This window comes from Vulpes vulpes, chromosome 1 (genome assembly GCF_048418805.1).
Source record: "Vulpes vulpes isolate BD-2025 chromosome 1, VulVul3, whole genome shotgun sequence".
Classification (NCBI taxonomy): Eukaryota; Metazoa; Chordata; class Mammalia; order Carnivora; family Canidae; genus Vulpes; species Vulpes vulpes.
The window spans coordinates 8,061,923-8,084,200 of NC_132780.1; the positions used below are offsets into that span (position 1 = coordinate 8,061,923).

Below are 22,278 nucleotides of genomic sequence, written 5' to 3' on the forward strand. Positions count from 1 at the left end.
ATCTTGAGTGACAGCAGAGGCGGAGCTCTGCTGACATGTTCGTTAAGGGCCGGACTCCCAGGGCACCTCCCCGAGAGCGACTAAACGCTAACGGCGGCGGGCGGAGGCCTGCAGCCGTAGCCCCGCCCCCTGCGCTGGGCTCCACCTCCCGGCCCCACTTCCGCCGGGTGAGCGTCTGTCGGCGTCGCTGCCGTAAGGCGGGCCGGAGGTTTGCCGCATCACGGAAGATGGCGGCCACGGCGGTAAACGGGGCGCCGGGCGCCTCGGGCTCGGGCCCTGCGGCGGCCTCGGGCGCAGTCCTGCAGGTCGCGGCCGGCATGTACGAGCAACTCAAGGGCGAGTGGAACCGTAAAAGCCCCAATCTTAGCAAGTGCGGTGAAGAGCTTGGCCGTCTCAAGGTAGGGCTCGGCGGGGGCGGCTACGAGGGGTCTAGACCTAGCCGAGTTCCCGGCCGCGGGCGAGACCGGGGGGGGCCGGGGGATCCTGTAGGGCGGAGGATTCGGAACCGCCAAAGTGCGGGCTTAGAGGGGTGAAGAAGTGAGAGGGGCTTGGGAGGGATCACACACGCCCCGCGGGGGGCGACGGGGGGCCGGGCAGTGATGGAAATGTTGAGGCACAGCCGAGGGAGGGGTTAAAGTTTTGGTGTTTGGGGAGGCCTAGCTGGCTGGAGCGGCAGGATGGGAGTGTTGGGAGTTTTTCTGATGGGGGGTTCTTGACGAGAACAAGTGGGGAGTGAGGACTGGACAGAGTGATGAAAGAAAGAAGGCTGAGATGAAGGATTGTGTGGTTAGGCCAGACCAGATCAGGGTCTGAGAGATCTGGGGCTTAGGGGCACATGAGGGGGGCAGCCGAGTTTTGAGGACAGGACTGAAACTAGAAAAAATAGTCTCATAGGAGAGGACCAGAATGGTGCTCAGGGTGCTTCAGACCAAACGTGTTTGGAAAAGAGTACAAGTATTGTGGGCTGAGCTAAGTCCCTGTGTCTGATAAGTGATGTGTGGGCTGGGCAACTGGGGGATGGATGGTAGCTCCCTTTCCTTCCAGGTGTAGATTTGGGGGTGGATGGGAGGTGTATTTGGGCCCAACCCAATAGCGTGTGGAAAAGATACGCCAGGAATTGAAGATGCTAGCATTTTCAGGCATGGAGTGTGTCTGCTGTTTACCCAGTGGGGCTATTAATATTTGTAACATGAAAAAAAAAAATATTTGTAACATGAGGTCATCGGGAATGGGCACTCAGTGTGCCCAGGCCGTGTTCTGAGCGCTTTCTGAGGACTGACTCCTTTAAAACTCGTAACAGCTTTGAGTCAGGGATGATGATTAGTTCCATTTCCTAGGTGGGAAAACTTAAAGCTTAGCAAAGGTGAGTAACCTGTTCTTGAGGTCCTGTCTTCTTTCTTTCCTTCCTCCCCTGCTCTCCTGTAAGCTGGTTCTGCTGGAACTCAACTTCTTGCCAACCACAGGGACCAAACTGACCAAACAGCAGCTCATTCTGGCCCGTGAGTGTCTTTGGGGCTGGTGGGGGGTGATGGGATGACCACCAGGAGTGGTGGTTGGGAAGGGACTTGGGCACCTCCTAAGAACTTGCTCTGTCACTCACAGGTGACATTCTGGAGATTGGGGCCCAGTGGAGTATCCTGCGCAAGGACATCCCCTCCTTCGAGCGCTACATGGCCCAGCTCAAATGCTACTACTTTGATTACAAGTGAGGATGGGGCCTGTCCCGATTGGGTAGGGGTAGGGGGTTATATGGTAGATTTTTGGGTTTTTTTCTTCGGTCACTGGTTCTCCAGCTACTCAAGTCATCTTCCTTCACCTAGGACCTCCCTCTTCGCCTAGTTCTGTCCTCAGAGGCTACAGAGTCTAGGAGTGGTCCTGGAGGTCCTTATCCTGGGATTTACCGCCTAGTCTCTGTTGGCCTCCAGTGTGTTCCCCTCTCCACGTTCCTGCACCACATTTCCACTCCCCACTGAGCTACTGTTACCAAACTTTCCTGCGGCCTCCAATGCTGTATCAGCCCTGACCTCTCTAGCTCTGCCTCCCCTGTCCCAGCCCTGACCCCTCCTGCCTGTGCTCCTCCCATCCCACCCCTGTCTCTCCCATTGGCCTCCTAAAGTCAGAGGGGTCTTGGTCACTGCTGTGTTTCAGTACTGCCTAGCACAAGGGTGGGCCCAGAGCAGGGATTCAGTGAATATGGTTGAATATAGAACTTAATGGTTTTGAACTCAGTTGTGCTTGCATGGGTTAATGATTAATGATTAAGAATTTGGCATCAGAAGTGAGACAAACCTGAGATTGAAACTAATTTTGCCCCTTCCTATGTGGTCTTGGGCAAATTGCTTCACCTCCCTATGCCTCAGTTTCCTTCATAAAGTGAGGGTGATAACTCTAAATATCATAATCCTAGCTAACACACAATATTTATTTGAGCCAAGTACTATTCTGATCACTGTACTTGGGTTAAGTCATTTAATTCACTTAACTCTTACTCTCTTGACCTACCTTCTAAGAGATGGACGCTGTGGTAATACTCATTTTATAGTTAGGGAAACTGAGGCTGAGTCAGTTTACTGAAGTGAGGTCACCTACTTGGGCCCATATGACTTGTGATTTCTTCTTGCCTCTCTGGGCTTCAGTTTCATTTGAAAACCTAGGACCCAATACCTCTCCAAGGAGATAGCATGGGGCAGTCAGGGTCCCTGGAGCCTGGAGTGTGGTGGCTTGTAGGTTCGTAAGCCCTCCTTATGTTGATTCCCCCACCCTGGTCCACAGGGAGCAACTCCCCGAGTCAGCCTACATGCACCAGCTCTTGGGCCTCAACCTCCTCTTCCTGCTATCCCAGAACCGGGTAGCTGAGTTCCACACAGAGTTGGAGCGGCTGCCTGCCAAGGACATCCAGACCAATGTGTACATCAAGCATCCTGTGTCCCTGGAGCAAGTGAGGCTGGGGAATGGGGGGAGGGGAAGGATCTGAAGGGAGAGGTGCAGGTATAGACATTAGGGAAGATTTCTTGGAGGAGTGGGCAGGGTTCACTTGTCTTTTAGCCCGGGGACTCATTTATCCAACAGCTCTTGAGCTCCAGCCACATAGTATATACTGTGGTTGGTTTTCAGACTGTACTGCAAACAAAACAGATTAGAATCCCTGATCTGGCGGGCGTGATGAGAAAGCAGACAGTAAACAAAAAGATTAAGTAATCTATGTGGTCTGTCAGATGTTAAGTGCTATGGAGAAAAAGGGGAGAGTTGGGGCAGGGGTGAGTTTTTTGGTAGGGTGGTCAGGGAAAGCCTTGCTAAAAAGGTGAAATTTGAGAAAGATTTGAAAGGGGTGATGAACCCAACCACGTGGACATCTGGGGGTGGGTGGGAGTGAACCAAGTAGAGGAGCAGCCAGTCCAAGGTCCCAAGGCAGAAACATGCCTGTTGTGGCTGAGGGTAAACAATGAGGACAATATTTCTAGAACAAGGTGAGCATGGTCAGAGAAGAGCTTTAGTATGTACTCTAAGGTTAGGAAGTAGTTCCTCAAGTTGAGGTCTCATGGGAGGATTTTGCTATGGTGAGGATGGGAACGAGCAGTTATAGCAGGCAGCACAGTTGGGCAAAGCTCTGTCTCCCACCTGTGATTGGAGAATAGATAAGATAAATAGCTACCAGCCAGGGCAGGTTGGAGAAAGAGAGTGTGTGTGTGTGTGTGTGTGTGTGTGTGTACAGATCAGGGAGGGCTTCCTGGAAGAGGAGGTGCTCAGTCTGCATGGGGAATGCATGACTGTATGCTAAGAGTGTTCTAGCAGAGGGGATTATGGAGGCACTAGGAATGTGGTGAGCCCTCAGCTTGTAGGCCCCTTGTGCTACCTCTTCCTCATCCTCTTTTTCCGCCCCACCCTGGCCTCTACAGTACCTGATGGAGGGCAGCTATAACAAGGTGTTCCTGGCCAAAGGCAACATCCCTGCTGAGAGCTATACCTTCTTCATTGACATCCTGCTTGACACGATCAGGTATGTGGGGAGCAGGGTCCTGTGGTGGACAGAAGGAGCTTGGACTCTGGAGTCAGACAGCCCTGAGTTGAATCCCGTTCTGGCCTCTTATGGTCTGGAGAGGCTGGGCACGTCAGTTCTCTTTTTCTACGAACTGGAACTTGTCATGAGATTGTGGAAAGCAGCTCTCATCTCACTGTGGGCTGTTTATCTGTATGCCCATATGATCCAGGGATGGGCTTGGCACCCAGACAGCGCTCAGCAGACAAGAACCAAGCTGCCTGTCTTAGAAGTACTCCAGTGCACGAGGCATATGACCTCACCTCAGGTCACCTAAGCTCTGCAACCCTCAGTTTCCTCTTCCTTAGAGTGGGGCCATGAAGTCCTGCTCAGAGGTGGAGCCGTGCACAAGTGACATGGCATGCGTAGGTGGATGACATTTACACATCCCTTGAGGAATAAAAGGGCCTGGGTGGTGGCAAAGCTAGTTCATGGAGGCAAAGTGCCAGACGGAGATGAGTTTCCATTTCTTGGATGGCAAAACCAAGCCCGGAGATGTGGTGGGAGTGACAAGGGATAGTTTAGTGAGTTTAGGTTATTTATTTTTTTATCTCTGAAAAGTTATTTCAATTCAGTTAATTAACAAGTAATGTATTATTGGTTTCAGAGGTAGAGGTCAGTGATTGGTCAGTCTTATATAATACCTAAGTTATTTTTAATTAAGTACTTTGGCTTTCCAAAATGAATAGAGAGTAATATATAATGTGTGTCTGCATACCTGCCACTTGGTCTAAGAGATAAAATACCTCAGAAATGGATGCACACTCCCTGTTACTATTTTTTTCCCCAGAGCTAACCCCTTCTTCATTTTCAGTGACTTGATCCTTTTTCTACTTCAGTATTGATCTTGATGCCTCGTAACAGGTAGCAAGAAACCCTCTCAGGATCAGATCTAGAAATGGGGTACAGCACCCTTGTGTGTGTAGCAGGGGAGGAAGGGTTCTGTAAAGAGATCCCTTCATGTGAATCCCAGGCGGGGTTTCAGACAGCCTAAAGTCCTCCTGGCTGGGGGTGGGATTCAAGAGTTTGGGCCCAGTAGTCTGAGAGATCTGGACCCTGCCGTGGCCCTGGGTTTGCACCTCTGCTCAAGCTACTCTCTCTCCCCAAGCCTTGAGCAGGGCAGGAAGCACGTACCAGCCATCGGTGCTGAACTGAAGGGTCATGCAGGTCAGACCTGGGAGGACAAGGCCTGGAGAATTGTCGGTGCTCAGTAATGAGAGTCTCATCTTTCCCCAGGGATGAGATTGCTGGGTGCATCGAGAAGGCCTATGAGAAAATCCTTTTCACTGAGGCCACCCGGATCCTCTTCTTCAACACACCCAAAAAGATGACGGACTACGCCAAGAAGGTGGCTGGGATGCAGGGCAAGGGGCCGTGGGGCCAGGGGTGTACTCGCAATGGGGGGGAGGGGGGAGGAACGCTGGAGCAAGACTGCACATTTAAATCCAGCTGTGTGACCTCAGGCGGGTTGCTGAGCTTCTCTGAACGTCAGTTTCCTGATGTGTAGAGTGGGACTAGAATTTAACATGTGAGATGAGCTTAGCACAGCACCTGGCACGAGGTGGAGATGGACGCTGATGCTCAGTACCTGTTGAGCTGTTGTCCTTCAAGGATTCCTGAGAGGTTGCAGCTTTTCTCCATGAGACTTTGCCTCATTTGACCTGGGGTATTTATGCAGGAGTAGTGCCTCTGGAGATGCTGGGGCATGGGGTATAATGACCCCAGTGACTGAGGAGGGTCAAGACCAGACTAGAAGAGGTGAAATTGAACTTGAGCTATGGGCACAGCTGATATTTAGTGATCATTTACTCTGGGCCAAACTCTTCTCACCTCATTTAGAGGTGTTGACTCACTGAATCGTCACAGCAGACCTAGAGAGGTGTGTGATTAGAGTCCTTGTCTCAGACATGAACTGAGGCTCAGAGAGGTGAAGGTACTTGTCCAGAATTGTGTGGGTCAAGTAGGGTTGGTGAGGAATGTGAGGCAGGACCCGCGTGGGCAAGCGCTGGTTCTACAGGGTGGGGTGGGAGCCTGTGTGATCACCCCACCCATCTGTCATCCTTCCCTTTCTGCAGCGAGGGTGGGTTCTGGGCCTCAACAACTACTACAGCTTTGCCAGCCAGCAGCAGAAGCCAGAAGACACCACCATCCCCTCCACGGAACTGGCCAAACAGGTCATCGAGTATGCCCGGCAGCTGGAGATGATCGTCTGAGTCCACCAGGCCCAGGGGTGGGGCAGGGCTTGCAGTATTTAAAGCAGTGGCAGTGCAGGGCTTTCTCCAATAAAGGTGGATTGACATTCTCTCTTCTAGGCCCTTGTCTCCCCGGGTGGAACGGTGGGGAGACAAGTTCCTTATCTCTGAAGAAAGACAGTTGAGAGCCCTCTGGGGTCTGAGATAACCCTCTGTTGGGTCAGCTTCCATCCAGTGGCCACTGCTCAAGCTCTCAAATGGCTGCCCATTGCGGGGCCCCAGATGCAGGAGAGCACAAGTTCCAGGTAGAGGGACTGTTGAAGGTATGGACGCACACAGGAGGGCCAGGCCAAGGCACGAGCTTTTCAGTGAAGGGGGTAAAGCATCACAGTTTAAAATGTTTGCGATTAAACTGGTTTGTTAAATGACATGTGAAATGGAACCCTGTGGTTCTGTGGGCTACCAGTTTGAGACCTCTGGAACGGGAGTTGTGGGTCCTGGCATGGGCTTGCCCTGATTCCCAGCCTTCCTGAGACAATGCTGTAACTTCCGCTCTCCTGCACCACCCCCCGCTTGTGCTTCCTGCCTTGAAGTTCTCCAGAAGGTATTTAAGGCAGAGTCCAGATCTGGCTGAGCCATTTGTGGGATGTGGGATTTTCAACCAAGTCTTCTAGGGTCCGTTTCCACATCTGTCGTAGAAGGAATGATCACCCCTGCTCCCCAGAAGGATCTGTGCTAACAGCTCAGCTTGGCGTCAGCTTGGCTCAGCATTTGGGCTGACGTTACTAAGGGTAATGAGACTCACCCCTGGGCCTGTCAGTCCAGGTACTGGATAAATAGGACCTCTGTTACGCTCTTCTGGGTCCAGCCTCCTTAACTGTATCCAAGAAGTGCTTTCATGGAGACCTCTGCCCTAGCCCACCCCCTCCATTCAACCCTAAGCAAGTGACTAACCGGTAGACATCTGGATGGTTATTTTATTGTCAAGGGGGAGGCAGAGGGCGCTGAGCAGACTGCACTCAGTTGGAATGGGTGGCCTGCAAGTCGTAGTGCTCCAGCCCGGCCACCAGGGAGCCAGCCAGCTTGATGGTGGCAACCCAGGGTGGCTCACTCAGGTGGTTGGTGGGCGTGCTCAGCCTAGGGGGAGGGTAGAATCAGCTGGACTTGGCCGAGTGGCTGAGCCCTTACCCCATCTAGGTGTCGGCTTCCCCATCTTTATGAGGGGCCATGTGTAGGTATCACAGAGGCAGCCTAGGGCAGGGCTGTACCCACTTACATTTAGGAAAGGGGGCTAAGGGTTGGTGGGGTCTGTGTCCTGTACCCCCCCTTACCCCCACCCCTATTGAACCCCCAAGGAGCACAGAGCAGAGGGTCTCCTAGTGATTCAGAATCTGGGAGCCAAGGACAGATGGACCCTGGTGACCAGATTGAGATTTCTGTGTGTGCACGTGCTTGTGTGTAGATACAGGGGAGAGGGTGTAACTGAAGGGTGCACTATCTTCTCTGGATCTGAGGACTCAGGTATAGCCTCTGCTGCACAGGGACTGTTGCATCAGTGGCCTCTGGCTGCCAAAGCTCTGGGATCCAGAGTCCGAGAAGGCTGGAGGGGTCAGGAGTGTAAAGGGCTAGGCCAGGGACTTTGTTGGAGGTATGTGTTCGTCTCCTCTACTCCTGTCCCTGAAAAGCATGGGATGTGGTCCTTGGTGCCCTCAGGGACAGGGTTAAGGCTGTGAATAGTGGCAGGCCAGCTGGCACCAGCTTCCCTGATGACTCCAGAAGGTCACAGGGTCAGGAGTCAGCTTGGAGATCTGTATACCAAGAGGCTGGACCAGGGTGTTCCCTGTCCCTGGTCAGGGCTTTCTCTTGATCCTGAAGGATTGGAGCTCAGCTGGGTTTGAGATACAGCCAAGGAAACGGTCGAGGGTCAGCTGGGGTCAGGACGCCCAAGGGCTGAATGGTACTCTCTACCCGGGAAGGTCGGGTTCAGGACTTGCAGGGGTATACCCTCCCCTCCCTACTCCCGACGACCTCCCCTCACCAGGCAGACACGTTGCGTGGTAGACGGCGATGACGTGGCTGGTGGCGGCAGTAACACTTGCAGGGACAAGAGTTAAGCACCTGGAAGGGTGGCCAGTGGCGCCTGGTGCCCGCATTAACCATCCCCACTGGAGGAGCCCCGCCGCCACCACCCCCTCCATCGCCACTGTCAGTCACGGTAGCTGCAGTACGTTCTCGAGGACCGTCTCCGGGTGCGCCATCCTCACGGGTCGCGCCTCGGGCTGCGCGGGGGCCCTTGCTCCTGCGCGTGCGGGCCTTGATGGGCGCGGGCGCGGGCGCAGGCAGCGGTGGCTCCTCTGTGGTGGGAGCCGGGGCCGGGGCCGGGCCCGGGGCGGGGGCCGGAGCCGGGGCCGGGCCCGGGGCGGGGTCCTGGGTAGGGGCCGGGGCCGGGGCCGGGGCCGGGGCGGGGACCTGGGCCGGGGCGGGGGCCGGAGCCGGGGCGGGAGCCGGAGCCGGGGTGGGGGCCGGGGCGGGGGCCTGGTCGGCAGCCAAGGCAAGGGGCAGAGTGGGAGCTGGGGCGGGGGCCAGAGCCGACTTCAAGTGGCCCGGGTGTGGGGTGGGAGGGCGGGCCACGGGGAGCGGCGTGGACTGGAGCACCCGCGGCTGCGGTGTCGGCGGCGGCGCGGGCGGCGGCGGGGGCGCCGGCGGGGGCGGCAACTCCTGTGGGCGTCCGGGCCCGGGGCTCACAGGCTCGCCGTTGGTGGGCGCCGGGAAGATGAACATAGGCGGCGCCAGCAGGGCTGGTGCGGGCCTCCGGGGCCCCGGGGCTGGGTGCGTGTGTCGTGGCGGAGGCGGTGGGGAGCCCCAGGGCCCTGAGAGCGCGGCCGAGCGCCGTCGGGGCACCCCGACACCGCCACCGGCTCCGTTGAAGCGGAAGTGGCGTTCAGGGACGTCGGGAGGGCTCACCCAGTCAAATTTGGGCTTCGAGCCTGGAAAAGTGGTGTAGGGTGGCGGCGGAAGGGCCCTGGCGTGGGACACGGGCGCCGAGGGGGGTCCAGAACACCCCTCGCCGTCTCCATCACCGCCTTCTGCTTCCTGAGTCCCCCGAGGGACCTCGCCCGAGGGTCGCGCGGCCCCGGGAGCCAGGGGCCCCTGCTTCAGGACCTCGGCGTAAGAGATGGAGCCCGGGGCGGCAGCGAAGAGTCCTCCGCCGCCCCCCAGCGAGGCTTTGGCCGCCAAGGAACTCGAGGCTGCCGGAGGGGCCAACATGGGCCCCGACTTGAAGGTGACTTTGCACAGCAGGCTCAGGCCGGACTCGGACACCGCGGGCCGGGCCGTCTCGCCCTCGCCCGCCTGGGGAAGCGCCCCCCTGCGGGCTCCGCCGGCCGCCTGGCCCTGGCCGCAGTACCCGACCTGGCTTTCTGCGGGGGCTGTGGCGCCTGTGGCCAGAGCAGGAGTGAGTCTGTGGTCCGGAGGCTGCCGGTCGGAAGGTGGCGGCGGTGGCGGCTTCCGCGGCTCCAAGCGTGGCGGAGTAGGGGATGGGGCCCTCGGGACGGAGTTGGGGTCCTCTCCAGGTAGTTGCCGGGGCGGCGGCGGCGGCGGCAGCGGACGGAGGCTCGGAGGATCGCCCTGGCCGCGATGGCTCGCCTCCAGCAGACCGCGGACCCGAGGCACCGGAGTGCCCGTGGGTTTTCGCCACTTAGACGGCGCGGGCAGCAGGGGCCCCACGGGGGGCGGGGGCTGTGTGGAGGTCGCGGCCGCAGCCGCCGCCTCCGAAAGGGGCGTCGCTGGCGAGGGCAGTTCTAAGGCCTGGGGCTCCGGGGGTACCAGGATTCCCGGGTGCGCGGAGCTGCCAGGGAACCAGACGCCCAGCCCGCGAGCCAGGCGCATGGCCGGGGAGGAGGGGGTCACCTCGGGCTCCACCAGGGACGTCCGGCGGGAGTCAGAGGAGCGGTCCGAGGCCTGCTCTTTTCGGGAGCCCCCGCCCGCGGACGGCTCCGACTGCACGTTCCCCATTTCTGACGGAGGTCGGGGACTGTGGTCAGAAAAACTTGGGCCAGTCAACCTGCCAAAACTATGGGGACCCCACGAGGCTGGCGGTATTTGGTCCTACCGGTCCGCCCCGCCCCGCCCCCGTGTTCCAAGATCCACGGAGGCACTAGTCGCTAGCCGCATTCCTGTTCCCTGACTCTTGAGGCTCCCGCGTTCTTCCCCACGGCCCCATTCAGCGACTGTCATGCCTCCTTCCTCACGGCCCCATTCAGCTGCTGTTCAGACACTTAGGCTACATCCATCCTCAGTGTACTAAGTCGGTCCCTGTCCCCTCACCCCACCGCGGCTTGTCCCTACACTTTGACCATAACCCCGGTCTTGAGGCCCCAAGACGCAAGGCTTGCCCGCCTTCCTGTCACTCGGGCCACATCACTCATGATGATTGTGCGCAGTGACCTATAAGGCCCGCAAGGGGTTCAAACCTCTTTCGGGATCTTCCAACCTGGCTCGGGAGGCCCAGGCCCCGCCCCTGCTGTCCGGTCCCGCCCCGGATTGTCGGTACCGGCCTCATCGCCCGCCCCAGGTCTAGCCCCGCCTCCGCGGTATTCTTGTCTGGCTAACCCTTCAGTCCTCACCTCCAACCCAACGGTCCCTCTCTCTGTGTCGATCATTTGAGTCTCGCCCTCTTCCCAGGCAGCGGCAGGTCTTCGGGCCTCACTCCTAAACTTGTCCGGCTCCTGGTCTACCGGCCGGCTTCAACACTCAGGCCCCACCCCTTTCTCCAACTCCGCCCTGGCCCCGCCTTCGCCCAGGGGTTCCCACTCACCGACTCCTCCAGCAGACCAGAGTTCAGACCGCGGCCCCCTGGGCCCAGGGCAGGGCGGGGAACGGCCGTAGCAGAAAATAACCGAAAAGAACGGGGGTGAAGCGGGTGGTGGCAAGTGGGCGAGACAGCGGGGGCGGACCCTGAGACCTAGGCCCCGCCCCCGGGCTCGAGGCACCGCCCTCCCGTGAGCCTACGAGAGGCGGGCTCCTTACTGAACCTGGATCTTCCTTTGAAATATTCCGACGTCCTCTTCCCCGCCCCCAAGTCCTTGTAGGCCCAGGCCCCACCCCCTCAGAATGTTATCCTTAGCCCCTCCCCTTTATAAGATGCTCCGCCCCTCGTCGTTAGCCCCGCCCCCGAAGCTCCGCCCGTTACGAACGCTACCGCGTAGCTCCTCCCTTCGGCCCTCTCATGTGCCCCGCCCATAAAGCAATTTACTCCTAAACTCCACCCTTTTAAGACCCACAACATCTCTTCCCAAGACCCTCTCCTTCCTCGGGCCTGCCTAGAAGGCCCATCCACCGTGGATCCGCCCCTTCCATGACGCAAGCGCTAGTCCGCGCCCTCGGCGTCCTCGCCGACTCTCCTTCCCCAGGCCCTCCGACCCCGCCCCCTTGCGAAGCCTCCCTTCTCGCCCCACCCCTTTCCGAACCCTACCAGGTACTCAGCTCCTCCCATTTAGGACCCAAAGCGAAGACCCTCACCTCTTTAGAACCCTGACACCAGGCCATGCCCCGAACCCTTACCCGCATCCTAAGGGATCAATGACGCGGATGGGTGGGAAAGTGGGGGATCCTCTCTGGATCCTGAGAAAATGGGGGCTGGGGGGCTGTTTTCTGGAGCCGTGACGGGCTCTAGGACCCAGCGGGCAAGTACGCCCGCCTCGCGCTTACCCCTCCCCCAAGCCGCCCCCTCCCCCTCACCCATCTTCCAGGTTCCCCCTCCCTCCCCCGTCGCCCCGGCTCCCGGTGCCCGTCTCTAGCGCCGCCGGAGCCAGCGAGGGAGCCGGAGCGAACAGGAGGAGGAGGAGGAGGAGGAGGCCAAGTCGCCGCCGCTCGGAGCCCGGCCGGAGCCTCCCAGGCAGGTGCCAAGGGGGGCGAGGGGGCGGGGGCTGACAGACTGCCGGTCCTGGTGAGGGGGCGGCCAGGACCGCGCTGCGCCTCCTGCCCACCGGGGCGCCCCCCAGACCGCGGCTGCAAGGACAAGGGGTTGGGGGCCCCCAAACTGCGCGGCAGCCATTTGGGGTACCAGTCTCCATTTGGGGGCCTGCACTTCTCCGAGGACGCCCCATTCATAAAATTCCGAACTGGACCCCCACCACTGAGGAACTCTGGGGACCACTCCCCCAGGGAAACAGATGTGCGGGGAGCATAGGGCATCCAGAAATCCCGGCGTCCCATCCCAGCTAGGCCCTGGGGGACCCCTGCCCTCTTTCTCTGCTTCACCTGTTGTCGGGGGAGGCGGGCGGACAAAGGAAGCAGCATCACGTGACTGCTCATTCACAAAATCCCATCCCATTGAGAAAAGGGGGCTGGGGGCGCTGCGACCGCCCCTTCCCCTCCCGATGGGCCGGGGAAAACCGGCAGCCTGCAGGTGGGGGGAAGGGGCTAGAGCTCGTTGCCTGGGTCCCTAAGGTTGAGACGCCAGGGTCCCTGCGCTGGGTGGTAGTGAGGGGCTGGACGCTGATCCCGGTTACTGGGCGGAGGGCTACGTCCCCTGAGCTGGGGGGCGGGGTAAGATGGTTCTGAAGGATGCTGGGGCGGGGAGGGGGAGGAGGAGGGATCAATTCTCCACCTCCCCTCAATCTCTCCCCCTTGCCTTCCCTCGGCTGGGACCTGAGGGAGCAGGCTTGATTTTTGTGAATGAAATGCGCTCTGGTTGTGTCTCGGTCGCCCGTTTCTGGCTTCTTCTGCCTCCATCTCCCTTTCGGCCTCTCTCTGGCCATTTCTGGTTCTCTCCCTGCTCCCTGCCCATCTCCCGTTGCTGGGTGACTCAGTGAGCTTTGCATCCGGTCTCATTCATAAATCCGGGAAGGGGTGGGGGGAAGAGAGCCTGGGTTTCTCACCCAGCCAGTGGCCTGGGCGGCAGAGTGTGGAGGCAGTGTAGGGGGGATCTGGAGCTGAGTTGATGGGCTCTAAGAAAATACATATGCGCAGGCACCCAGCTGTGAGGGGGAACGATGGGTGGGGCTGTGGGAATGTGCTGAGGGAAGGGAAGGAGACTGGGTTGGTAGGGGAAGAGCCGGAGGGGGAAGGGAAGTGGAAAACCGAGGCTGTGGGGGTCAGGATGGGAACGATGGGCAAAGAGACGAAGGTGGGTATGGAGAGGAGAGGTAGATGTGGAGAAGGTAGGCACGGGAGAAAAGAGGTGGCATGAGGAAGAAAGAAGCCATGCTGGAAGAAGGTGGGCATGAGGGAGCAGGCAGGTATGTAAGAGAAAGTGAAAACCGGTGCCCGAGGCCGCAGCGGAGCCAGATGTGAGGGATGAAGAGGGGAGCTGAGGGTTGAGGGCACACTGGGCAGGAGAGCAGGGCCGGAGCCCACTGACTGTGCTGTGCCTGTCTCCCCACCCCCTCCAGGTACATGGTTCAGGTCCGAGCCGTGGTGATGGCCCGAGATGACTCCAGTGGGGGCTGGCTGCCTGTGGGGGGCGGGGGCCTCAGCCAGGTGAGCGTTTGTCGGGTCCGAGGGGCCAGGCCCGAGGGGGGGGCCCGCCAGGGGCACTACGTCATCCACGGGGAGCGCCTTCGGGACCAGAAAGTGAGCCACCCTGGGGCGTGGGGGTAGGGTGGGGGCGTGGGGAAGTAAGGGGATGGGGCTGGGAGTGCAGAGATGAGGTCAGGTCATCTCCCAGCCCACAGGCGATCCGGGGTGTGGGATGTAGTTTGGAAGTGTCTATCTGTGTTACGGAGAACAACTGGGAGCTTTGAGAATATCTGGGGTATCAAGCAGCTCCTGTCCACTGCCGTGGCCTGATGGACGACTGTCACAGCAGCCTCCTCACAGGTCTTGCCATGCTCCTGCTCTGTCCCCCCCAACCTCAGTCTGTTCCACAGGGGCCCTGCTAACACCTGACTCAGATCATGTCCCTCCCTCTGCTCAGAACCCTTCTGTGGCTCCATCTTGCTCAGAGATCCTTACCAGGAGGCCCTACACCACCAGCCCCTGTCTGCTCTAAGTATATATGGAGGCATTTGGTGGGGGACCGTCTGGATGTGTCAGATAGAGTTTATAATCCTGAATGTGGGTTCAGCAGGAATATTCGGGGCTGCCTGGAATGATGTAGAAGGACAACGTTGAGGCTTCAGCTAGGGATGTAGTAGAAAGACTTGGATTGTTTGAAAAGGCTTGGGGGTCGGGTTGCATCTCAGAGCAGGGGTCAGAAGGAACAATGTAGGGGGGTTTGAAATGGTGTGAAGATACATGGTGATATTGGGTGAGGATGTAAGGAAACCTCTAGGGTGTTCACCAGCATCCGAGGGGAAAATCTATGGGAGTTTGATAAGAATTTGGGGGTAGCATTTTGGGACGTTATTGGGGCATCAGAAGGAGATTAGCTGTAATACTTTGAGCTGTTCAGGAGAGTTTGGGGAATATCGAGCCAAAAGGAGGAACACTGGGTTATCAGAAGGGGATATGGAAAATATAGGGATCAAGGGGCTTGGGGGAAATATTGAGGGTATCAGAGGTGTGCTCAATAAAATTGGGGAGTGGTGTTGGGTGTTGACCAGGGTTCAGGGGTACACCTAGGATTGACAAATGAAGTTTGTGGGATACTGAGGTATGCAGATATGCTGAGGGTTGACAGGAAGTCACCAGCATGGCTGGTAGGGGGTGTCTGACCTGGTCCCCCTCCTGCCCCCTCAGACCACCTTGGAGTGTACCCTGAGGCCAGGCTTGGTTTACAACAAAGTGAACCCCATTTTTCATCACTGGAGCCTGGGTGACTGCAAGTTTGGACTGACGTTCCAGAGCCCTGCAGAGGCTGATGAGTTCCAGAAGAGCCTGCTGGCCGCACTGGCTGCGCTGGGGCGAGGTAAGTGGCTGGATGGCGGGCACTGGAGGATGGGGTGGAGGGGTGGTAGGGGGGCAGGGGCCCAGGGGACTCACTGTCTGCCTCTCTCCCTGCCCCAGGCTCGCTTACGCCCTCTTCCTCCTCCTCTTCCTCCTCCCCTTCCCAGGACACCGCAGAGACTCCCTGCCCTCTGACGGTGAGTCTCCAGGATGCAGCTCTGCTGGGAGGGCCGGGGTCTGTTTCCATTCTCCAAACATTCTTGAGCATCTCTTGTGTATCAGGCACCATGCCACATGCTGGGGACACAGATTTGGGCCCAAACTATTGGTGTCAACTTAATGCCAGTTATCCTAGTTTTCCTGTTATGTGGTGGGTCACACATTCATCCCAGAGTATTTATTGAGCACCTTCAAATAAGTAGTGTTTTGGGCACTGGGGATACATCAGTGAACCAAACAAAGTCCCTCTCCTCATGGAGCTTCTATTCTAGTGTGGGAAGGCAGAAAATTTAAAAATAAAATAAAAGATAAGCTATACCTTTTATAGTGAACAAATTAATGACCAGCCCATCCTTCTAGTTCCTCAGGGTTGCAACCTTGAAGTCATCCTTGATGTTTTTCCTTTTTTATGCTCCTCATCCAATCCATCATCAAATGTTGGCTTCATTTTCAAAATGATTAGAATCCCCTTCCAAACCTGGTACTGTCCAACCCCATCTCCCAACTGGAGCATCTCAGTTATTGTCAACTGCCCCCCTCCTCCTACTCCCTACTGTCTGGAAGTTCCCTACACGTAGCCAGAGGGACCCTATTGACATCTAAGGCAGATCATGACCATCCCTCCACTCAGTCCGTCCAGGGGTCCATCTCACTCAGGGTAAAGGACAAAGCATATAAGGTCCCCTACCATTTGGCCCCCTGTTCTCCTTTTTGCTCACTCTGCTCCAGCCTCACTAGCCTCCTCATTGTTATTCAAACACGGCAGGCAGTTCCATCTCAGGGCTTTTGCACTGGCCTTCCTTCTGTTTTGGAATACTCTTCCTCAGATTTCCACGTGGCTCACCCCCTTCTGGGTTTTATACACATATCACCCTTTCAGCGAGGCCCTTGCTGAGTAAGCTGTTCAAAACTGTGATCTCCCGATGCTCCCTATCCTGTTCTAATTATTCATCTTCTAAGATAGTTTCCTAATATCCTTTCTATATAGACAGTTTTCTTATCTGTTAGTTTATTGCCTATCTCCTGTGCTAGAATGCCAGCTCCAGGAGGGCAAGGATCTTTTTGTTGCTTTCTTGATGCATCTCCAATGCCTAAAACAGTGCCTGGTATACAGTGAGTGTTCAGTAAATATGTGTTGAATAAATTTATTGAATGAATAAATGCACATAATGTCAGATGCGATTTGGCATTTGCTGGGAACAGTGGGAGTTGCTGAGACTTAGAAGAATGAAACTGGTTCCCGGGGCAGAAAAGCGGGAATCGCAGGGTAATGGGAGATGTGGGTGGGGCTACAGAAATCCGTGCAGACAGGTCCCACACATTTCATGCTTCCTCAAGAAGGATGCCGTACTTTCCATGCTCCATCTTACATCCTCACAATGGCCTTTGTGAGCCTGGCATGTCGTTGGTGCTCAATGAATGTTTACTGAAGATAGCAAATGGATGAAAGCAGAATGACCCCCGAAGTTACAGAAAAGAAACCAAGTGTCTGAGAAGTGATGTTTCAGTGTGTAAAGGACTGTTGGTTTGGATGGGAAGGAACCTCTTCCTGGTGGGTGGAATTGCCCCAGTGAAGGTGTGGTGGTGGGAACGAGTCAGGACCGTGGCTGTCTGGCCAAGGGAGAGGGCTTCTTCTTTTTCTTCTTCTTTTTTTTTTTTAATATTTTATTAATTTATGAGAGACACAGAGAGGGAGGCAGAGACATAGGCAGAGGGAGAAGCAGGCTCTCTGGGCAGAGCCCAATGCAAGACTCATTCCCAGGACCTGGGGATCACGACCTGAGCCAAAGTTAGGTGGTCACCCCCCGCCCCAGAGGGCTTCTGAGAAGGGAGAAAGCTAGTTTGATGTTCTGTAGGTTAGCCAGCTGAGCAGAGAAGAAGAGGGGGTCCAATAATAAAAAAAAAAAAAGAACCATTTCCAGCTCTTCCTGTACTTCAGGCATTGTTTTTGCCCTTGGCAGTGGGTCCTAACCACATCCTTATGAATAGACACTATTATGATCCCCATTTTACAGAGAAGGAAACTGAGGCTCAAAGAGATGAGGTCACTTGCCGGAGGTCACACAAGCAGTCAGTGGCAGAGCCGGGGCTTGCCCCGAGGCCTGTCTGGCCGCAGAGCCCTCGCTCGCCACGGGAGGGGGTCTATGTGAGGGCATCGGCTGTGCCCGGTCCGGCTCTGAGGCCGCCACTCTCCCCCAGTCCCACGTGGACAGCGAGTCCTCCTCCAGTCACAGCCGCCAGGAGACGCCTCCCACCACCGCGGCGGCCACTATCATCACCGTGGAGTCCACTTCTGGCTTCGGGCCGGCTACGTCCCCCCAGCGCCGCCGCTCCTCCGCGCAGGTGCGACCTCCCACCTCCCACGGGCGTCGGGGCTGGGGGGCCTCCGGGTGAAGTGGGGGCAGGGTGCCGGGGTCCCGAAGTAGGGGAGAGCTGAGACCCCAGAAGGGCCAGAAACCACAAACAGATCCTAGAGGCTGGCTGGCTGGAATTCAAGGCGGTGGTGGTGGGGACGGTGCTTGGGGACTCCGGTTCCTCGGAGGGTTGGTGACGGCTTCCCGCGTCTCCAGCGCTCAGGGAGATTGTGGAAAGTTCTGAGCTCTGAATGCAGGGGGTTTGGGGGACGGCTTGGACAATGCTTCATATTAGGGAGTTTTTCATGCTCGAGGAAGGGGTTCCTTAGACTGCTTAATTCATTAGGAGGGGCACGGGCTCTAAAGGAGTTAAGGCTCCTTGGGGACTGGACTCCTGAGTCCTGAAGGGGTGCAGAGCTCCCAGATTTGGGGGTAGAGGGTACTGGGTGCTGGGACTTCTTGCGTCTTGAGAGCGGACAGGACTGAGAGCCTGGATCACCGGGTCCTTAAGGAGAGGGCTTGGTGCCTGGATTCTTCGGTCTATTCTTGGATTGGAGAGGAGTGGGCCGGGGGCTTAGAAGCCCGAGTGCCAGACGCAGGCGCTCAGGATCCCAGCACGGCGTCCTAGGACGCACGAGGCCTGAAGGCTGGGTCTCGAGCCTTCCGAGACTGGGATGGATTGCGGTGGAGTGTGGGGGTTCACCGACCCTGCTAACCTGTTCTCCTGTCCCTTCGTCCCACAGAGCTACCCTCCGCTCCTACCGTTCACGGGGATTCCGGAGCCCTCAGAGCCCCTGGCCGGGGCAGGGGGCCCGGGCTGGGGCGGCCGTGGCTATGAGGATTACCGGCGCGCCGGGCCGCCCGCGCCCCTCGCCCTGTCCACCTGCGTCGTGCGCTTCGCCAAGACCGGCGCGTTGAGGGGCGCAGCGCTGGGGCCCCCCGCCGCGCTACCCGCCCCTCTCGCCGAGGCTGCGCCCCCAGCGCCCCCCGCTCGCCCACCCCCGGGCCCCGGCCCTGCCCCTGCGCCCGCCAAGGCCTCCCCCGAGGCGGAGGAGGCGGCGCGCTGCGTGCACTGCCGGGCGCTCTTCCGCCGCCGGGCCGACGGGCGCGGGGGCCGCTGCGCCGAGGCCCCGGACCCGGGGCGCCTGCTGGTGCGCCGGCTCAGCTGCCTGTGGTGCGCCGAGAGCTTGCTCTACCACTGCCTGTCGGACGCCGAGGGCGACTTCTCGGACCCGTGCGCCTGCGAGCCGGGCCACCCGCGCCCCGCCGCGCGCTGGGCCGCGCTGGCCGCGCTCTCCCTGGCCGTGCCCTGCCTCTGCTGCTATGCGCCCCTGCGCGCCTGCCACTGGGTCGCGGCGCGGTGCGGCTGCGCAGGCTGCGGGGGGCGCCACGAGGAGGCGGCGCGGTGAGGACTGCCTGGTGGGTCCCGTAGCTGCACCGAGGACCCCAAATTGAGGGTCCAGGACCCTGGACTCCGCTCGGACCCCCAAACCCAAACCTAGGCACACCCGGAACTTGGAGCTTGAGTTTGGATTGAGAGACCCCAGACCTGGAACCTGGACCCCAAATCTAGGACTGAGAGACCCCAGACCCAGCTTCATTGGGATGTCTGTCCAAGAGGTTCCAGGCATCCTGAGTTCTGGCATCCCCATCCTGCCACCACCCCCTCCCTGACCTAGACTAAGGAGATTCCAGGCATCCCCAGACTCTTCACCTCAGGCAGGCCGGGGAGCACATGTATCCCTGAGAGTCACAGGGCCGGGACCCCCGACTCCCTGTTCAAATAACCAACCCAGACCCGATCATGCCTGATACCATGAACCCTCAGACTACAGTTCCGGAGTTAGTCAGGAGTTGCCAATACCTGACCCTGCCTGCATACAATTATTCCTGCATACAATTAGATCTTGAGACCATAGAACCCAGATTCACCCCAAATGGTCCCTGAATGCTCACCTCAAACTTGGGGCACCCATATCTGCGGTATTCTTGTAGCCCCCAGGACCCTGAGGCACCAAACCCTCTTGAGATGCCCCGAGTCCTTAGCTATGCCCAAACAGATGTTCTCCGACCAAAATGACTTGGGAGACCCATCTCAGGGCCTCCATCTATGCCCCCAACCAAACTCTAGATGTCACACTCCCAAGATGCTCTGGGAGCCAAGGAGTGTAGACCCACCCACCCCAGACCAGTGTTCCCAGAACTTTGGATCTCACATATAGGACTCTGAGGTGCCTAGTACTCCCAGATGTAGTACTGAAGGCCACCAATATATTAGGGCCCAAGACACTGGTCTCAAGTCCTCAGATAACCCTCTTTCAAAACCCCTTAGACTTGGGATTTCAAGCCCCAGAATGGCCTGGAATCTTTGGCTGCTTTGTACCCATAGATCCCCAATCCCCTATAAAAGCTGGAAGCCCAGTTCCCAGGTGATGGGATGTTCATGGCAACCCAGACCTCTCACCCCCCGGCCCCCAGCTCCTGAATGACCTGGAAGTACTTTGGGAGTACCAGTTCCAAGACCCCAAGGTGCCATCGGTCCCTCAAATTCAGGGCTTAACCCTATACAACATTGGGATTGTCCCTGACTCAAGACCTTGGCCCCTCCATACAAGATGGAACTAAGGTGCTCCAGGACCGTAGCACCTTCAGATCCCAGATTCTTTGGACTTAAATCTCTTAAGGCTGATATTCCCGGAGATTTGCTGCCCTTGAATCCTACTGGCCATAAGCCCCTGAAACCCCAAGGTCCCAGACCTCTGAATTCAAGCCCCAGCCCAAGCCCCCAGCATCTCACAAAATTACTCGGGTTTTTTACTCGGGTACAAAAACAAACAAACATCATTTTGAGCTCATGTTTCTGGATTCCAGGACCACCCCAGATCTCCCCCATTCCCATTTCTAGGACCTGGCACTGTCCTAGATGATTGTGCAGGCTGTTTACTAGGCAAAGACACACAGTCAAGGTGGGGGTGTGGCTGGAATTCACACCGCACTCTGCTGGCTGCACTGTGCATGGAGTCACTTTTTAGGCTAGCTGTGGCTCTACACACACACACACACACACACACACACACACACACACACACACACGCCCCTCTTGCACTCTGCCCCAAGCCCTTAAGCCCCAGCCTCCTAGTCCAAGCTTTTTATGTTCGGCCCTGTTAACCCCTTCCCTTCCATCTCAGAGTTGGGGGTTTGAAAGCCGGATTCATGGCCCTCTGTGATGCCACAGTCTCTTTTCCTGAGTGGAAGGGGACTTTCAGGGTACCTCAGATCTGATGGCCTGAAGTGGAGGATCAAGGTCTTGGAGAAAGACAATCTCAATGCTGTATGGGCTTGGGACCTGCATGTGGTCCCAAGCATCTGGAAATGTGCACTTACCTTTCTTCATTACCCAGACTTGGATGGCCTTGTAGGGGTTCAAGGGATAGGTCAAGGGGGTCAGAGGGCTAGATCCTTCTGTCACTTCCTTTAAATTATTAACTATTTATTACATCCGGAACCTGTGAGATTCCGCTCTCCCAACCAGACCCTGGGATGGGTGAGAGAAAAGGGGGATGTCCCTCCCATCCCCACTCTGCCCAGCTCTCGTCACTGTCAGACCCACCAGAGCTGAGGGCGGAGGGACCAGGGGGCTGGGGCAGCCTGGGTCCCCATCCCCCTCTCTGTGCCTCGGTCTCCTCCCTTCCGTGGTGGGCGGGGGGAAGCTCCATTCTTAACCTACCTCGTTTTGGGGAGGGGTGGGACGGGGACCAGAGTGCTGTAAGGTGCTGTGGGATCTGCGGATGAAGCGGTGGGAGCTGGGGAAGGTTCCCCCGGCCCCCACCTCCCAGCACCGCCTCTCCCAGGTCCCCCAGTCCTGCTCCCTGCTGATACCCACCTCTGATCCATGATTACTCTTCATCACCCCCAAATCAGGGGTGCATGGAGGGCTGACCCTGGGAGCCAGGAAGACCTCAGACCCTGGAGCCCCCAGGCCCAATTTCCCAGCTGCTTGCCCCTCAGATTGGATGCTTGGCCCCCAGACTTGGGGGAGGCACCCCGATATTTATCTTCCTGATCTTGATTCCAAGCCAGTCTGTGACCTCAATATTGTTATCGTCAGTGCAGGCTGCCGTGGCGGGGGAGGATGGGGGCCAAAGACCCAGCCTTGTCATTGGGGAGGGGGCATGAGATATTCGCTCCAAGAAATGTCTGTGACAAAGTCTCAGCCTGTGTCCTTTATTCACATTGGTGCTCCCCATCCCCTCACCATCCTGAATCAGCAGAACAGTCTGCTACCCAATTCGTCCTTTCTCCTTCAGATCCTTTAGTCCCAAGCAGACCCTCCAGCTGAGTTTTATACATTCAGTCACTCAAGTACACTTACTGAACACCCATTATATGCCAGGCCCTGTTCTCAGCACCCAGGATAAAGCAGTGAACAGAGCAGACAAAAATCCTTTCCCACGAACAGCTTATGAACTTTATAGGGAAGGAGACAATAAAGGACACGTTAGAAAGGGTATGTACTGTAGGGAAAAGCCGAGTGGAGATGTGGGATAGTCATTTTTAGCCAGGGTCTCCAGGAGGCATCAATGAGCAGCTGGCATTCGAGTAAAGCCTTAAAGGAGGCAAGGGGGTCCCGTGGATGTCTGCGGGAGGA

The 22,278-nt window shown here is 57.5% G+C and overlaps 3 protein-coding genes across 7 annotated transcripts; 2 read left to right on the forward strand and 1 right to left on the reverse strand.

Annotated features, from left to right (window-relative positions):
* PSMD8 (proteasome 26S subunit, non-ATPase 8) lies at positions 1–6,656 on the forward strand. Its single transcript, XM_026010115.2, has 7 exons — positions 1–398; positions 1,427–1,499; positions 1,603–1,705; positions 2,773–2,938; positions 3,897–3,997; positions 5,273–5,384; positions 6,112–6,656. Exons 1-7 carry the CDS (start codon positions 36–38, stop codon positions 6,247–6,249), a joined length of 1,056 nt encoding a protein of 351 aa, XP_025865900.1. The 5' UTR covers positions 1–35; the 3' UTR covers positions 6,250–6,656.
* Positions 6,657–6,792: 136 nt separating this feature from the next.
* Positions 6,793–10,320, reverse strand: GGN (gametogenetin). Its single transcript, XM_072751776.1, has 3 exons — positions 8,698–10,320; positions 8,267–8,577; positions 6,793–7,365 (listed from the first exon to the last, which is right to left on the reverse strand). Exons 1-3 carry the CDS (start codon positions 10,240–10,242, stop codon positions 7,248–7,250), a joined length of 1,974 nt encoding a protein of 657 aa, XP_072607877.1. The 5' UTR covers positions 10,243–10,320; the 3' UTR covers positions 6,793–7,247.
* A 1,680-nt stretch (positions 10,321–12,000) lies between these two features.
* Positions 12,001–21,843, forward strand: SPRED3 (sprouty related EVH1 domain containing 3). Of its 5 annotated transcripts, none has more exons than XM_072751724.1 (6): positions 12,001–12,124; positions 13,623–13,803; positions 14,911–15,079; positions 15,178–15,254; positions 17,476–17,619; positions 18,374–21,843. In XM_072751724.1, exons 2-6 carry the CDS (start codon positions 13,627–13,629, stop codon positions 19,037–19,039), a joined length of 1,233 nt encoding a protein of 410 aa, XP_072607825.1. In that variant the 5' UTR covers positions 12,001–12,124; positions 13,623–13,626; the 3' UTR covers positions 19,040–21,843. The 5 variants fall into 5 exon arrangements, with proteins under 5 accessions (XP_072607825.1, XP_072607849.1, XP_072607833.1 ...); XM_072751748.1 differs by having other exon boundaries at positions 13,623–13,710; XM_072751732.1 differs by having other exon boundaries at positions 12,048–12,128.
* The last annotated feature ends 435 nt before the right edge of the window (positions 21,844–22,278 follow it).

What these genes read in the sequence shown, in the direction of transcription:
- PSMD8 (XM_026010115.2), top strand. Translation starts at nt 36, where the DNA reads ATGTTCGTTAAGGGCCGGACTCCCAGGGCACCTCCCCGAGAGCGACTA. An exon ending in TGCTACTACTTTGATTACAA is followed by an intron (nt 1,706 to 2,772) that starts GTGAGGATGGGG and finishes CCTGGTCCACAG; the next exon opens with GGAGCAACTCCCCGAGTCAG. An exon ending in ATCCTGCTTGACACGATCAG is followed by an intron (nt 3,998 to 5,272) that starts GTATGTGGGGAG and finishes ATCTTTCCCCAG; the next exon opens with GGATGAGATTGCTGGGTGCA.
- GGN (XM_072751776.1), bottom strand. Translation starts at nt 10,242, where the DNA reads ATGGGGAACGTGCAGTCGGAGCCGTCCGCGGGCGGGGGCTCCCGAAAA. An exon ending in CGGCCCCCGCCCCGGCCCAG is followed by an intron (nt 8,578 to 8,697) that starts GTCCCCGCCCCG and finishes ACCACAGAGGAG; the next exon opens with CCACCGCTGCCTGCGCCCGC. An exon ending in CCACGCAACGTGTCTGCCTG is followed by an intron (nt 7,366 to 8,266) that starts GTGAGGGGAGGT and finishes CCCTCCCCCTAG; the next exon opens with GCTGAGCACGCCCACCAACC.
- SPRED3 (XM_026009931.2), top strand. Translation starts at nt 13,417, where the DNA reads ATGAGGAAGAAAGAAGCCATGCTGGAAGAAGGTGGGCATGAGGGAGCA. An exon ending in AGCGCCTTCGGGACCAGAAA is followed by an intron (nt 13,804 to 14,910) that starts GTGAGCCACCCT and finishes CTGCCCCCTCAG; the next exon opens with ACCACCTTGGAGTGTACCCT. An exon ending in GCCGCCGCTCCTCCGCGCAG is followed by an intron (nt 17,620 to 18,373) that starts GTGCGACCTCCC and finishes TTCGTCCCACAG; the next exon opens with AGCTACCCTCCGCTCCTACC.